The 14,339-nt window shown below is 47.1% G+C and overlaps 1 protein-coding gene across 1 annotated transcript in view; it reads right to left on the bottom strand.

The window, feature by feature from the left end:
- TMEM72 (transmembrane protein 72) overlaps positions 1–14,339 on the bottom strand; it is a 19,614-nt gene extending 5,275 nt beyond the window's left edge. The window contains exons 1-2 of the mRNA XM_081560499.1: positions 14,270–14,339; positions 91–157 (exon numbers count right to left, since the gene is read on the bottom strand). Of these exons, the coding sequence (XP_081416625.1) occupies positions 91–157; positions 14,270–14,339 (137 nt within the window). The remainder of the gene's footprint in view (positions 1–90; positions 158–14,269) is intronic.

Below are 14,339 nucleotides of genomic sequence, written 5' to 3'. Positions count from 1 at the left end.
GGAGGTGCTGCGGGTGAATCTCAGCAGAAGGATTGGGGTAAGCTGGACTAGAACATACTGGCAGGGAGGGGCCTGTGCACACATACTCACAGCAGATAGAAAGCCAGGCTTTTGAACTGTCCCCGGAGGAAGGTCTCAGTGCCCACGCCGATCAGCACTAAGGGAGGAAGAAGAGCAGGGAAGTATGGGCCCGGGTGCTCCAGCCATGGCACTGCCTTGTGGAGGCTCCTTGGCCCTGGAGTGAGCCATCCCCTGGGCACTGGGAGCCAGGGGAACTCTTCTCCACGGGGCACAGGCAGCTGTGGCTGGGAAGGAGGGCAAGGAAGCTTCTGGACTGGTCTCTGGGAACTGGAGGGGCTTTATGCAGAAGCCCAGAGGCCTTTTAATCCAACCTCCCCAGAGAAGACGCCTATCCTCTACCACACTGGTCATGCTGCCACCCTGAGTGCCCCCTGAAACAGCCCACAGACAGGCCCCGAGCCCTGGGCTCCACAGCTGTCCTCCACGTGGAGTGGCTTCAAGGGCCCTCAGCATCCTACAGGCCCATGGGTGCTGTGTCTGGGCCTCAGTGCTTGGCCGTGGGACCTGGCTCCAGATCGCTGTTCTTGCTGTTTTCATGGCCTTGTTTTCACTTGCTGGCTTGGCGGCTGTATCGAACACTCTTGGCTCATTGTTTTGGACCCAGTGCTGACAAAGTCCCTGGGGTTTTGCTCAGACACAAGATGCGGCTCAGCCTCATCTTACCTTCTATCTTTTCTTGGCAGTTGGTGTTTGTGTTCAAATACTTGAACTTCCCTTTGTCTGGGATGAATCTATCTCAGACCCAGCTCTGTGGACTTGCTGGGTCCTGGCTGTCTCCTCACTTTCATGGCTTCACTCAGCCAGCCGTGGCTCCAATCCGTTTGCCCAAGGATGGAAACACGCCACAGACAGCATGCAGGTTGTCTGGAGATGTTCTTCCCACCGTAGTGACCCATGAATCAGATCTCTTTCTGGCCCTACATGATTATAGCCCATGCATCCTACATTTCTCTCTGTAGGCTCTGATAACCCACACTGGTATTTGCCAAACTGTGACTTCACCTCGTTTGTCCCCCAGAGAGTTAGGGCTGGGCTGTTGTTCTCAGCTGCCGCTGTGTGGCCCTTCATCTCTGCTGCACTGGGGGCTGTTTTCCTGGGCAGTGATGCCTCCTCTTTTCCCTGGTGGATTCCCTGTGTGAGCTCCCATGCTTGAGCGACCTGAGCTCTTGATCCACTGCAGAAATTCCAACTTTTGACATGCAGGGTTCAGTCCCTCTCTTAGCCGCCAGCACTTCCACCCCTCACTTCACGGTGGGATGCAGAAGTACTTTAGGGAGAAGGGGACAGAGCTCTTCCATCTAGGAAGGGGATACCAATGTATCCTTAGGGACTGGGTTCTAGTGCGCCCTGTGCTTGAGGGCCAGGGCAGTGGAGGACACCATGCCTCTGTCCTTGTCAAGTTCTAACTGCCTTCTGGCTTGTCCCAGGTTCAGAGTCAGGGACACCCTGCAGCTTCATGCCCCTCTGAAGTGTTAACATAACCTGTAGAGCACTCAGTGGATTACATACAGTGGTTGTACGTGTCCTGGTTCCTCCCAGCAGCCCCATGACTCAGGGAGTTCTATATGCCCCCTTTTACAGGGATGGAGGCGAGGCTCAGTGACCTTGTGTAGTTCTCCCAAGGACACATCTAGAAAGTAAAGGACCTACAAAACAAAATTGAGAATTCTAGCTCCAGGCAATGGACCATTTCCTGGTTTCCACTGTGGACCTGTGTGTGTGTGTGATGCAGGCAAATATTCATGTATTTAGTTTTCACTATGTTTTCTGTCCTGTTTTCAGCATTTAGCATTTATTAACTTATTTAAGGGGCTTCCCAAGTGCCTCTAGGTCAGGAAGATCCCCTGGAGAAGGGAATGACAACCCACTCCAGTATTCTTGCTTGGAGAATCTCATGGACAGAGGAGCCTGGCCGGCTACAGTCCATCGGGTCACAAAGAGTTGGACATGACTGAAGTGACTTAGCATACCATACAACTTATTTAGTCCTCACAACAGTTTTATGTGAAGGTACCATGTTACCCTCATTTCATGCAAGAGGTGATGGAGGAAAAGAGGGTGTAAGTAAAACCAACCAATCAGCCAACCAATCATGGATGTCTAAGTCAGATCCTTAATTTCAGTTTCACATTTGCCAGTTAATAGTTCTGCTGATCTCTCTGAGGACTCAGTGAGTTAATTAATGCCAAGTACATCACAGGTGCTCAATGAAATCACTAATTTCTGGCACAAGAATACAGCCCAGCCCAGGTAAGGATCTTCCCACCCAGGACCTGGGGGAAGGGACCGTCTGCCCCAGATGATGCTTATGGTTGTTCACCTCTGGGGTGAGGCAGGGCCTTCATTCACCTCTGTGGTCTTTGTACATTTGCACCGACTCCTGGTGGATGACCAGCAGATGGGAGGAGAGGTTCTTGGGAACTCAGCCCCTTTCCCTAACTTGCACCCCTTTGGCACATGGAGAGCTATTTTGATGTCTTTAAGCAGAGCATCAGTAGTCAAAGGGACGTTTCAGGAACACTCTAGAGGCAGTGCTTGTTTGTAGTTTAAAAAATGAGAATAACAGGGACTTCCCTGACGGTCTAACATTTAAGATTCTGCACTTCCAATGCAGAGGGCGTGGGTTTGAGAACTGGCTGGAGAACCAAGGTCTGCCATGGTGCATGGTAAGGCCAAAAAGGAAAAGAAAATTAAAAAAAAAATGAGAATAACAACAGGAAAAAGAGTTGGGTTGGAACCCTGGTTCTGAGTGGGTAATTGTGGATAAGTAGTTAATCCATGGGGCTTCCCAAGTGGTGCTAGTGATAAAGAACCCTCCTGTCAATGCAGGAGACATAAGAGATGCAGGTTTGGTCCCTGGATTGGAAAGATCCCCTGGAGGAGCGCATGGCAACCTACTCCAGTATTCTTGCCTGGAGAATCCCATGGACAGAGGAGCCTGGTGGGCTAGATCCATCGGGTCATAAAGAGTCAGACATGACTGAAGAGATTAAGTACATATGCCCACACTTAGCCCTTTTGATCTGGGTTTACCATGTGTGGAATGTGTAGAATTAGTTATATCTCCCAGAGTTGTTGTTTGGATTGGGGAAAGTATTGGGTTTTGTGCTGAGACACATCAGGTGGTCCAGACACATGAGTTCCTTCCTCCCTCTGACACATGAGTTCCTTCCTCCCTCTGACTCTGGCGTGTTCAGCTCTCCCAGCCTCCAGGTAACCCATTTTGGAGCAAGGGAAGTGAGGTCACCCTTCCAAGAGCTCTCAACCAACAATTAGCATGCTAGTTCTGCAAGCCCAGGGACAGAGGAATGGCCTTTGGTTGGAGGAGGAGAGCAGGGAGCTGGAGTTGGGAGCATGACCCCTCAGGCCAACAGATCCATAGTGGATTCTCATGGGAGGCCTATAAGGCCCTTTGACACTGGGGCCAAGGGTTCCCCTGCTTGATCCTCCTAGTTTTGGGGCTCATGTTCTCAAAGGCAGACCATTGACATTGAGGCAATGCTGATCAATGTGAAGTCTTTCCTTTTCTCTGTACCCATCTGTCTGTTTGTGGCCTTGACCCTGCTTCTGCCTGGCTGCTGCCTGCCCAGGCTGCATGGTGTCTCCTGGCAGCTATTCCTAGACTGTGATTCCATCTCATCTTCTGTGGTTTTTCAGGGCTCTGGCTCTGAGTAAATCTGAGTACATTAGCCACTCACCCCAACAAATGACGCTGCAGCTCTCGCCATGAGCTGGGGATGGGGACAGAGGAGCTGATAGTTTGAGAATGAAGATGGGGGACAAATGCCATCATGTCTCCCGAATCAAGGCTTCATTATAACAATGTCTCTATAAGAAAAAATTGCCCCAGAGCAGCCTTGATTCTGAGTTGCATTGTCCTTTGTGCTGCAGCTGGTAGGGGTGCTGGGCGGAGTGGTATGTGGGACTTTTACACTCCCACTGAGGGGCCTTAGACTCCTTCTGTCCCTCCCAGTCACCCATCCTGAAGGATCCTCTTGCCCTGGTCCCAGCCCAACAGAACCCATTACAAGCCCACCCTGACACAGCCTGTCCCACCCCTCCATCTCACTTCCTGTCACTGTCTCCGGGGAAGCATTTTTCCTGGAGTCTTGTTATAATCAGCATCTGTGGACAAGCCTGGCCTCTTCATCTCATCCCCTGGCCTCTGATTTCTTTCCCTCTTGTCTGGGCTGTGTCTAACCACAGTAAAGTATTTTCTTCTTCCAGAAGCCAGGGCTTTCTTCTGAGTTGCCATCCTGAGGTGTTTGTTCTAATCAGCCTTAGCGTGGATCAGAGATTCTAGACCTGTGGTGCAGGCCTGGGCCAGGCACACAGCAGAGCATATTTCCAGACATCTCAAAGCTCTGGTCCCAGAGTGTGGTTGGACAGAAGTGTGGGCGGATGTACTGGGCTGCAGCAAAGAGAATGGGAGTCTTGATCAGAAAAGCAGAATCTGGTTCCTCACACAAATGGTAACTCCCTTGTTTGCCTCCTATTCCAGAAAATGGGGATCATAAAACATGCATAACTGGCTATGAGCATCAGTCTTAGTAAATTATAAAGTGTTGTGCAAATGTAGTTGATGGTTAATAGCGTTATTAGGAGAGGCAGGGCATTTCCATCTGTAGCCATGGGGGAAGGGGAGGGTTTATTCTTATCCTTTTCTTCCCATTAATGCTTGTTTTTATTGTGGCTCAAGAGCTCTTCTCTGTGTACTAATGTTGCTCATTGATTTTCCTGTCTCGCAGATCCCTTCTGCAGTCTCAATTGATATAAATGGTCCAAAGCCCCATCTACCTTTACATCTCACGTGTAAGCCTCTCTGTGCATCCTGCTAAGTGTCCATGTGCTCCTGAGGATGGGGCCTGTCTGGGTTAGAGTTAAGGTTAATGGCTAAGAGGCTATCTCCACAAATTCTGACCTCTGCTTCCTCTGCTTCAGGGCCAACGTCATGGCTGGTTGAATCTTATCTCTTTTGATTCAGCCACTGGGTTGAGTTTTGACACCTGTCTTGCATTCAGTGCAAGCTTCCCTGGTGGCTCAGACAGTAAAGGATCTGCCTGCAGTGCAGGAGACCTGTGTTTGAATCCCTGGGTTGGGAAGATCCTCTGGAGAAGGGAAAGGCAACCCACTCCAGTATTCTTGCCTGGAGAATCCTGTGGACAGAGGAGCCTGGTGAGCTACAGTCCATGGGGTCACAAAGATTTGGACACGACTGAGTGACTAACATTTTCACTTTTACTTGCATTCAGTGCAGTGTCCTGGTGAGAACATAGGACACTTCTCAAAGGTCACTAGAGGCCATGCTAACTGACTTTCCATGCCAGGCAGTGGTCTCGGCCCTGGATACCTGGGGAGTTGGGGAAGGAGGTTGGACTCACTGCTGCTGAAGGTACCTCTTAACACCCCACATTGTATTTATTGATTTTCTTCATTCACGGCTATGGCATATCTCCTACTGGTCTTAATGTCTGTAGGGACATCTCTGATAGGGAAACACTGATCTGATGACAATGGCTGGGGATGGTTCAGAAGGGGTCACAGCTGACTGTAGACCTGAAAGCTAAATCTGCACCATTTCTAAGAACCCAGAGATGCAGGAACTAGCTGCTAAGAATCCAATGAGACAATAAAATAGTAGTTGCAAGCTTCTTAACTTAGAAGGAGTTGTGGCAGATTCTAAGTATGGCGGGGAAGTTTGCTTGGGTGTTGAGAGCCATTCAACAGACACTTAGGAACCAGGGTTCAGAGACACTATGAGAAGAGGCCGAGATTTTATAGAAGAAAATTTTAGATATTCAGTTTGAAGAGATTAAGGTATAGGGTGGTCCTTAGTGCCCTCCATCAGCACTCACATGCCTGCTTAGGGAGAATATCCTGAAGGCAAGAGAGTCTTTTCTCTACCAGATTCTCTGTCTTAGACTATAGTGGATTATCCAAGAGGTCTATTTTGTCTGGCCTTGTAGATTGGCTAAAGTGCCTTGACAGGTTGCAGTGACACCTCCCCAGTCTTCATCCCCTTGGTATTCACACCCTTTGTTATATGCCAGTGCAGTCCCTTGCACTAAAGAGAAGTCTGTTTCCTCACCCCTTGAATCTGGGCTCAGCAGTGTGACTTGCTTTGGACCACAGGACTGTCAGATAACAGGCAAGCACAGATGTGAAACGGACTTGGGAACTGGACCTACCCTCTCGTGTCCCTGCCATTATCATAGGCATGTGTCTATGCCAGCCTGCTGGAGCACGAGGGGCCTTATCAACCCAGCCAAGGCGAGTCTAGATGAACCAACAGCTGTCTGATCCTCAGATAGGTGAATGTATTCAGTCTACGTTAGCAGAGTCTCCTAGCCTACTCGCTCAGATGTGTGAACAATAAAAGCTTATTTCTGGGGACTTCTCTTGCTGTCCAGTGGTTAAGACTGTGCTTCCACTGCAGGGGATGTGGGTTTGATCTCTGGTTCAAGAACTAAGATTCTGCATGCCTTGCAGACACACACACACAAAAAGCTTATGGCTGTATGTCTAAGGTTTTGAAGTAACAGCATTATTTTAGCAATAGATAGCTGACACATCTACTACTAAAAACAGCTTTATTGTGGTAAAATTAACATGAAATGAACTGCATATATTTAAAATGTGCTACTTGCTAAGTATTAATGTATGTATATACAAGGGAAACTATTACTCCACGCAAGATAATGAACATATCTATCACCCCAAAAGTTTCCTTGTGTCCTTGTAATCCTACCCTCCCATCTTTGTATCCACTCCCTTGCATACGTTCTTGCTAAGTCACTTCAGTTGTGTCTGACTCTTTGGGACCCGTGGAATGTAGCCTACCTCTGTCTCCTCTGTCCATGGAATTCTCCAGGCAAGAAGACTGGAGTGGATTGCCGTGCCCTCCTTCAGGGGATCTTCCAAACCCAGGGATCAAACTTGCGTTTCTTATGTCTCCTGCGTTGGCAAGTGGGTTCTTAGTCACTAGTGCCACCTGGGCAGCCTTGTATCCACTCCCAGGGAGCCACTAATCTGTTTTCTGTCACTCGAAATTAGTTCGCATTTTATGGAAGTTTATACAAATGGGATCATACAAGATGTACTCCTTTTTTGCTATCTACTTTTATTTATAATTATTCTGAGCTTATTCATATTGTAGTATCAATTGTTCATGCCTTTCTATTGCTGAGTAATGAAGATATATACTTTGGTTTATAACTTATCTGTTGATTGGCACTTGGGTTGTTTCTAATTTGGGCTATTACAAATAAAGATATTATGAATCTTTATGTACAATCTTTGTATGAACATAGACTTTCTTTTCTCTTGGATAAACACCTGGAAGCAAAACGCTTGGATCATGCAGTAGGTGTATGTTTAATTTTTAAAGAAACTGCCAAACCATTTCCACAGTGAGTATACCATCTTAAATTCCCATCAGTAATGTATGAGAGTTCCATATCTTTACCAACACTTCAGCATTTGGTATAGTGAGTCTTTTTAATTTTAGTCTTTCCAATAGGTATGTGGTAGTATCTCATTGTGGTTTTAATTTTCATTTTCCTAATGACTACTGATGTGGAATATTTTTTCATGTGTTTATTTATCATCATATCTCTGTTGATTTATTTTTCATTCTTTTAACATTATATTTTCAAGAGCGATGTTTTTAAGTTTGAAGTTATGCAATTTATCAGTTTGTTCTTCTATGAATTGAACTTTTGATATTGTACCTAAAAACATCTCTGCCTAACACATCACTAAGGTTTTATCCTATTGTCTAGAAGTTTTATAGTCTTGGGTTTTACATTTAAGTCTAATCATTTTGAATCATTTTCTTTGTGGGTGTCCTTAAATAAAAAATTTTTTGTGGCTACACCATGTGGCATGTGCCCAGTCAGGGACTGAACATGTGCGCCCTGCACTGGAAGTACAGTCTTAACCACTGTGCCACCAGTGTCTAGTTTTGATAACACAGTAATGCTAGTTCATAGAATGACTTGAGAACCATCCCCTCCTTTTCAAATTTCTGGAAGGGCTATGTGGCATAGTATTAATTCTTCCTTCAGGGTTATAAGATTCAAGGTTAAGAAACCACCTGGGACAATATTCTGCCTTTTGCTGATGACGTCGTTTACATGGAGGGACCCTACAGACTTTCACTGATACTGCTGCTAATATTGACCTTGATGCAGAATAACATCCTTCTTGTAGAAACCCACAAAAGAAATTTCTTCTAGGTCTTGATTTCAAGTCAAAGAATTTGGCTCAAGTATTTGATTCTTACGCTTTCTTGTATTCAAAGAGAATGTATCTCTGCTCACTCACTCTTCCATATGGCAGCTTTCCTGGCATTAGAAAACAATGACTATGCCTCCAATTATTCTCTATTCTTGCTGCACATGCCATGTTTTTTTATCGGATCTTTACCTAGGCCTATGGCAAGCTAGGAAGGCTCAGGGGACAGCCCCAGTGTTAGCCATTTGTTTCTGACTACCTTCCTTCTTGATAACAATTCTCTTCAGTTGGTTGCACAGACTAAAGAATAATCTTAAAAGACCTGTTAGCCCATGAAAAATAAAATGAGGCTACCATCTTTCCTCTAGTTTTATCACTACACATGGTGTAGGAATAATCAGCGTCCTGTGGGGTGATCTCAATGGCCCAAGCTCAAAATGTGAAGAAAAATATGACTCAGGGTAAGACCTTTCACAGTATAGCCCCTTTTTCCTTTCTAGCCTCAAGGATCATATGTTAGCTTGTTCCTTTCCTCTGATTTTTCTTTTCCATCCTGCAAGGAGATCCCGCAGCTCACACTGTGCAGTCCATATGTCCTACACATTCCTCTAAAATTAGACAGTGCTGAGTGAGAATCTACGTGCCGTGAAGTTTGCTGCTTTAGTCATTGTTTCATTGGATGCTCATGACCCCAGAAGGCAGATGAACTTGTCATCCTTATTTCAAAGATGAGAAAACTGACATTTAAAATGATTAGGTGACATGCCTAAGGTCATACGTCTAGTAAGTGGTAGAGAGGGACACAGACTCACCCGCCCAAATACTATGCTTCAGAGCTAGGCGCTGGGATATGTATTTATTAGCTTGTCTCCCTGGTCAGATCATACACGTCTCTGGGTTAGAGGTCATACCATTCTAATCTATGTGTCCACATTGTGCAAAGTGGGAACCCAGCCAATATTTTCCAGATAAATGAGTCTTAGGTGGGCTTCTAGATTTTTTTTTCAAAGTCTAAGAAGGAAGAAAGTGAAGTGAAAGTGTCTGTTGCTCAGTCATGTCTGATTCTTTGTGAACCATGGACTATAGCCCACCAGGCTCCTCTGTCCATGGAATTCTCCAGGCAAGAATACTGCAGTGGGTAACTATTCCCCTCTCCAGAGAATCTTCCCAACTCAGGGATCGAGACTGGGTTTCCTGCTTTGCAGGAGGATTCTTTACTGTCTGAGCCACCAGGAAGCCCCTAATAGGGAGGTCACAGGCATAAAGAAGTAAAGAGAGAAATGCTTGAACCAAATTTACTATCTCCCAAAGGTAGGAAGGTGGAACAAAGATGGAAATATTTAATTTGCTCATTGGGACAATCAGAGTGGAAAACAGTCTGTATCCACTTATAAGATCTGAAAACAATAAGGTCTTGCTTGAGTAATAAATCCACCTGCAGACTGTTGGAGTGCATGAAGCTTCCCTAGATGGCAGGAGAAGGTCACAGGGACATACATTTAAGAAGGGTGGACATTAGTATGAAGGGCCCACGATGACTGTCTCAGAAGCATCAGTTGTTTTTCTTCCAAAGGCTTTAAATAGGATTAAAGTCAGACTATGCATTTGCTGTACTCTTTAAAAAATAATGAGAACGTCTAGGTTTAAATGCTTCCTTTATCCTGGTCTATATTCATAAGCCAAGTCTCCATTTGAATGGGCTGTGCAAGGCATGGGGCTGTCAGGAATGCAGCTCTGTCGTTTATGTAGAGGTTAATGGGTCAAGAACCTGGAACAAAACAAAATTCCTAAGTGACCCCAGATTGATCCCGCATTGATTTGTGATAAGCAGGATTTGCTTAAAATGGCTTTGTCTCAAGCCCAGATCATTTTCTTGTTGGCTGCATGGTGTCCTCTTGGGAGATGTGTGCCGACAGCCCCCAGACGCACTTCTCTAGGCTAGAGGTCATACCATCCTAATCCACGTGCCTACATTGCACAAAGTGGGAACTCAGTCAATGTTTGCCAGTTAAATGAATCCTAGATGGACTTCTAGACTTTTTGTTCCACTGCATCACTGCCCTGTGACTGGGCAGACTGGGGCTCCAACACCAGACCTGCTCTCTGCATGCATGCTCAGCTGCTAAGTCATGTCTGACTCTTTGCAACCCCATGGACTGTAGCCCACCAGGCTCCTCTGTCCATAGGATTTTCCTGGCAAGAATACTGGAGTGGGTTGTCGTGTCCTCCTCCAGGGGATCTTCCTGAGCCAGGGATCAAACCCATGTCTCCTGAATTACAGGTGGATTCTTGACCGCTGCGCCACCTGGGAAGACCAGACCTGCTGTTTACTGGCTGTTTAATCTCTACCAAATTACCCAAACATTCTAATCCTTCACTTCCTCATTTGTAAAATGAGATTTAGCTCAGCTTTTGGTCCTCATGGACACTGGTAAGTCTGCAGCAGTGACTTTAATTAATAATTGACTTTCGAATTTGTTGCCAGTCACGTTATCTCTGTACACATACATGGAAGGTCCTACTGTGATAATTCCCTCTGGAAATGTGTCCAGATTTGTCTGTTCCAAGATGAGGTCCAGGAGTGAGTTTGGCTGGAGATAGTTATGGTGATGCTGGTCAAAGCATGCTTGGTAATCATTCAAAGACAAAGCATGAGTCATTGGATTAAATATCAGTGACTTTACAGATATAGAGAACGAATGAGTGCCTACCAGTGGGGAGACAGAAGGGTGAAGGGCAATATAAGAGTAGGGCAAAAGGAACACAAAGGGTTATTGTAGAATTATATGAAATCATGCGTGTGAAACTTTTGAAAGTTGTAAAGTACTATAGAATTTAATGAATCTTTCATTCAGTAAAATCGATCATATAATATTGCAGATAAAAAGAATGCCAGTCTTTAGATTTAGGAAGTGTTTGGTCAACTTTCCTTTGTTTCAGTGTAACTCTATCCATTCTCACCATGACCACACCTGCCTGAGGCTGTGCCTGGTCAGGGTGGACTGATGATGGGGGCACCAGACTGATAGGGTGGCCTCAACCAGTCACATATGTGTCTGTGTGTCTGGTGCCACATCTCAGCGAAAGAGAGACTCCCAATGCCTTCCATAGCCAGGGAAAGGGTACAAATGAATGACGCTAGCCAAGTGTATGGTAAATGGGGAGAAGTGGGTCTGTGATGCTCTGGAAAGCTTACGACTGATCCAAAGGCAAGAGTAGTCTCATTTTCTAATTTTAAAAACACTTTTGTCTGGGGGGAAATCTGTGAAGCCTGTGTACCCTTGTTTGGCAGTGGCAATACTCAGTGTCCACTTGTGGTGTGGGGCTGGTTGTGGGGGTGGGACAACAATGGCCTGTGGGATCCCGGGACATCCTAGTGGAGCTTCATTTAGAGGGGCTGAATGGGAAAGAAGAGATGAGCTTAGCCAAGAAGCACCTGCACGGGGCATGCTTTGGCCACAGCTGCTGGGCTTGCCATCCTGGTGTGTGTCCCCAGGGCCTGGTGCCTTCTGAGCTGCTGACAGCCTCAGATCCTTCTGCAGAGGGAAAGGGAAACCAGGGAGGGGCTGCTGGATCAGGAGCTGCCTGGTCCCTGCAGGTGACACTCTGGGTGACCTGGGTCCCACGCTTTTCCTAGTTTCTAGGAAACCCACACTCCTCTGCACAGGGGGACCAGGGCTACTTTAGGTTTCCCAGGGTTTCTGCAAAGTAACAGCCTCTGTCTCCAGTCTGATTTCTCCTCTAGCAGCAATGGCCCTATTCACAAGGCCTGGACTTCTCAACAGAGGATTTCAAGAAAAAAAAGGCTTAAGGGAATAAGGAATTTGCAAATCTTACACATTGGAAATAGGCCAACAGTTCAGGGATGCTGAAAGAAACTTGAGATTTTCCTAAGATGACTAACACCCCTCTTTCTAGCTTCCCACCTGCTCCTAGCACTCTAGAAAGCCCCAAAACACCATTCCTGGAAAGCCTGGTCATTAGAAAGCAATATGGTGGCCTACATTTAACCTGGACCCTATATCAAAACCAAGCAGGAGGCCCGTCCCCTGCATTAACAGTGGCCTTCTGCAAGAGATAAGGGTTGTGGTTCAGAGGCGCAGTTTCTATGTGTGTAGTGTGTATATGTGTGTGTGTGGTGTATGTGTGTGTGGGTGTGGGCTGTATGTGTGTAGCTGCAGGCCCTTCCACTGGCTGAGATAAATCAGGCTTTTAAACTGTCTGCAGCTAATCCATTAGAAGTTTATATACCTCTTAAAACAGCTTCCCAACAGGAACCAGGCCTCCCCTCCAGGCAGAGTATGGCAGAGAGAAGTGTCACTGTGATTTCTGACAAATGAAAGGGGTGTGTTTTATATATTTGGAAACCTAGACTTAGAGGATGGAAGGGTGGACTCCAGGTCAGCAGTGGTAGAGGGTCGAACCCCAGACACAGAAACCCTTAGGGTTAACTTCCCTCTCCCAGGCTGGATAAGAAGGAGGCTTGGCACTCTTTCCTCCAGGTGCAGGCCACATAGTGGTTCTCACAGAGGTTGGAGCTGAGGCCTCCATTTGTGCATTTACCCAGAACCCTCAGCAGAGCAATTCCAGACCCTCTAGTGCCCCTGGGGCATGGGGCTTCTTACCCTGGGAAGGGGGAGCTCTTTGGCCAGAGTCCTGGCCTTTTAAAAAGTCGAGGGATCAGGGTTCCAGGTCAGCTGTCCACCTGACTTGTAGCATGACCTTAGGCAAGGTCACTACCTCTGTTTGAACTTCAGTGCTCCGTTTTGTAACAGGATGGGTGGGATTAGACTATTGATGACAGCCCTCCCTGTGCTAACTCAGGATTACAAGCAAGAAAAGTCTGTTTGCTAGTATATTACCTTGGGAATGACACAGATACACTTGGAGCTCTGAAGTATGTCCTGGGGCTTCTCTCAAGAGGCTTAAATCTTCAGTTCCACTTAGCTATGCTCAGTCCATGCATCCTTGATCTTCCAAAACACCTAGCCAGTTATCTTTATCATAAAGACCAGAAAGCATGACCCCAGAGCACCCAGGTGGCTTTCCCCAGGTCATGCATTGGTGAGTGACAGGGCTGGGGACTAGCACTGTTTGAGATCAGCTGGGGGCCATTTCCCATTTGCCAAGATGCATGCTTAAGATCGTGAGTAGTAGTGGGAAGGCAAGGACTTGATCAGCAGTGGGTGTCTCTTCCTGGTCCTTAAAGTTCAGTGGGGCCCAGAGCTAACAGTTCAGAGTGCTGCCTGCTCACTTTCCCAACAAAGTTCTTGACCATGCAGCGGGCACAGGGCTCAGGACCAGTTTTGAGCTGGGGAAGTGAGCAGGCAGAGCTCAGAGTCACAGCTGCTCAAGTTCTTCTGTAACCATCCATCTTCCCAGCAAGTCAAGCAGCCTCCAAATCAGGCTGGGTGAGGAAGAGCATCCCAGCATGGGGAACTGTTCCTTCCCCAAACCCATGGTGCTTTAAGGGAAGCCTGGGATCTCTGAGTGTACCTTCCCTCCATGAAGTGGCTTGTGGTTTGAGTAAAACAAGGTGTACTCCATTGACCATTTCCATGTCCATACAGTGAGGAATCCGGTTCTTACATTTGCCTGGCCCTTTACACTTCCACCTTCAGGTCTCCCCCATCCACCTCGCAACAGTCCCCAAGAAGGGGGGGTGGCCCCCTCAGCCTCACAGATGACGATGCTGAGGGTTCCCAAAGTCGCATGGATGGTGGGTGGCCAAGCAGAGATTCTGTACCATGCCCCTGGATCCTAGCCCCAGGCTAACCCCACTGCACCTGCCACTGCCCTGAAGAGCTGTGTTTCTGGGGTTTGGGGGAAGAAAGTGAAGAAGATGTGGCCAGGTGTTTCTGCCCATCCCCCACTGGCCAGCACCCACCCCTTGGGCAGCCCTGTCTGTTGTGCCCAGCGCACAGGGGACTGGAGCTGGGAGGCAGGGTCTTACCTGCAGCGGTAGTGATGCCCAGGAGCCGACAGGTGTATTCCAGCCCCGTCCAGAACACCTGCTGCTTCAT

Source organism: Giraffa tippelskirchi, chromosome 2 (genome assembly GCF_054371585.1).
Source record: "Giraffa tippelskirchi isolate mGirTip1 chromosome 2, T2T-mGirTip1v1.2.pri, whole genome shotgun sequence".
In the NCBI taxonomy this organism is placed as follows: domain Eukaryota; kingdom Metazoa; phylum Chordata; class Mammalia; order Artiodactyla; family Giraffidae; genus Giraffa; species Giraffa tippelskirchi.
The sequence above is the reverse complement of the archived record's forward strand: the minus strand, read 5'-3'. Positions and strand labels throughout refer to the sequence as shown.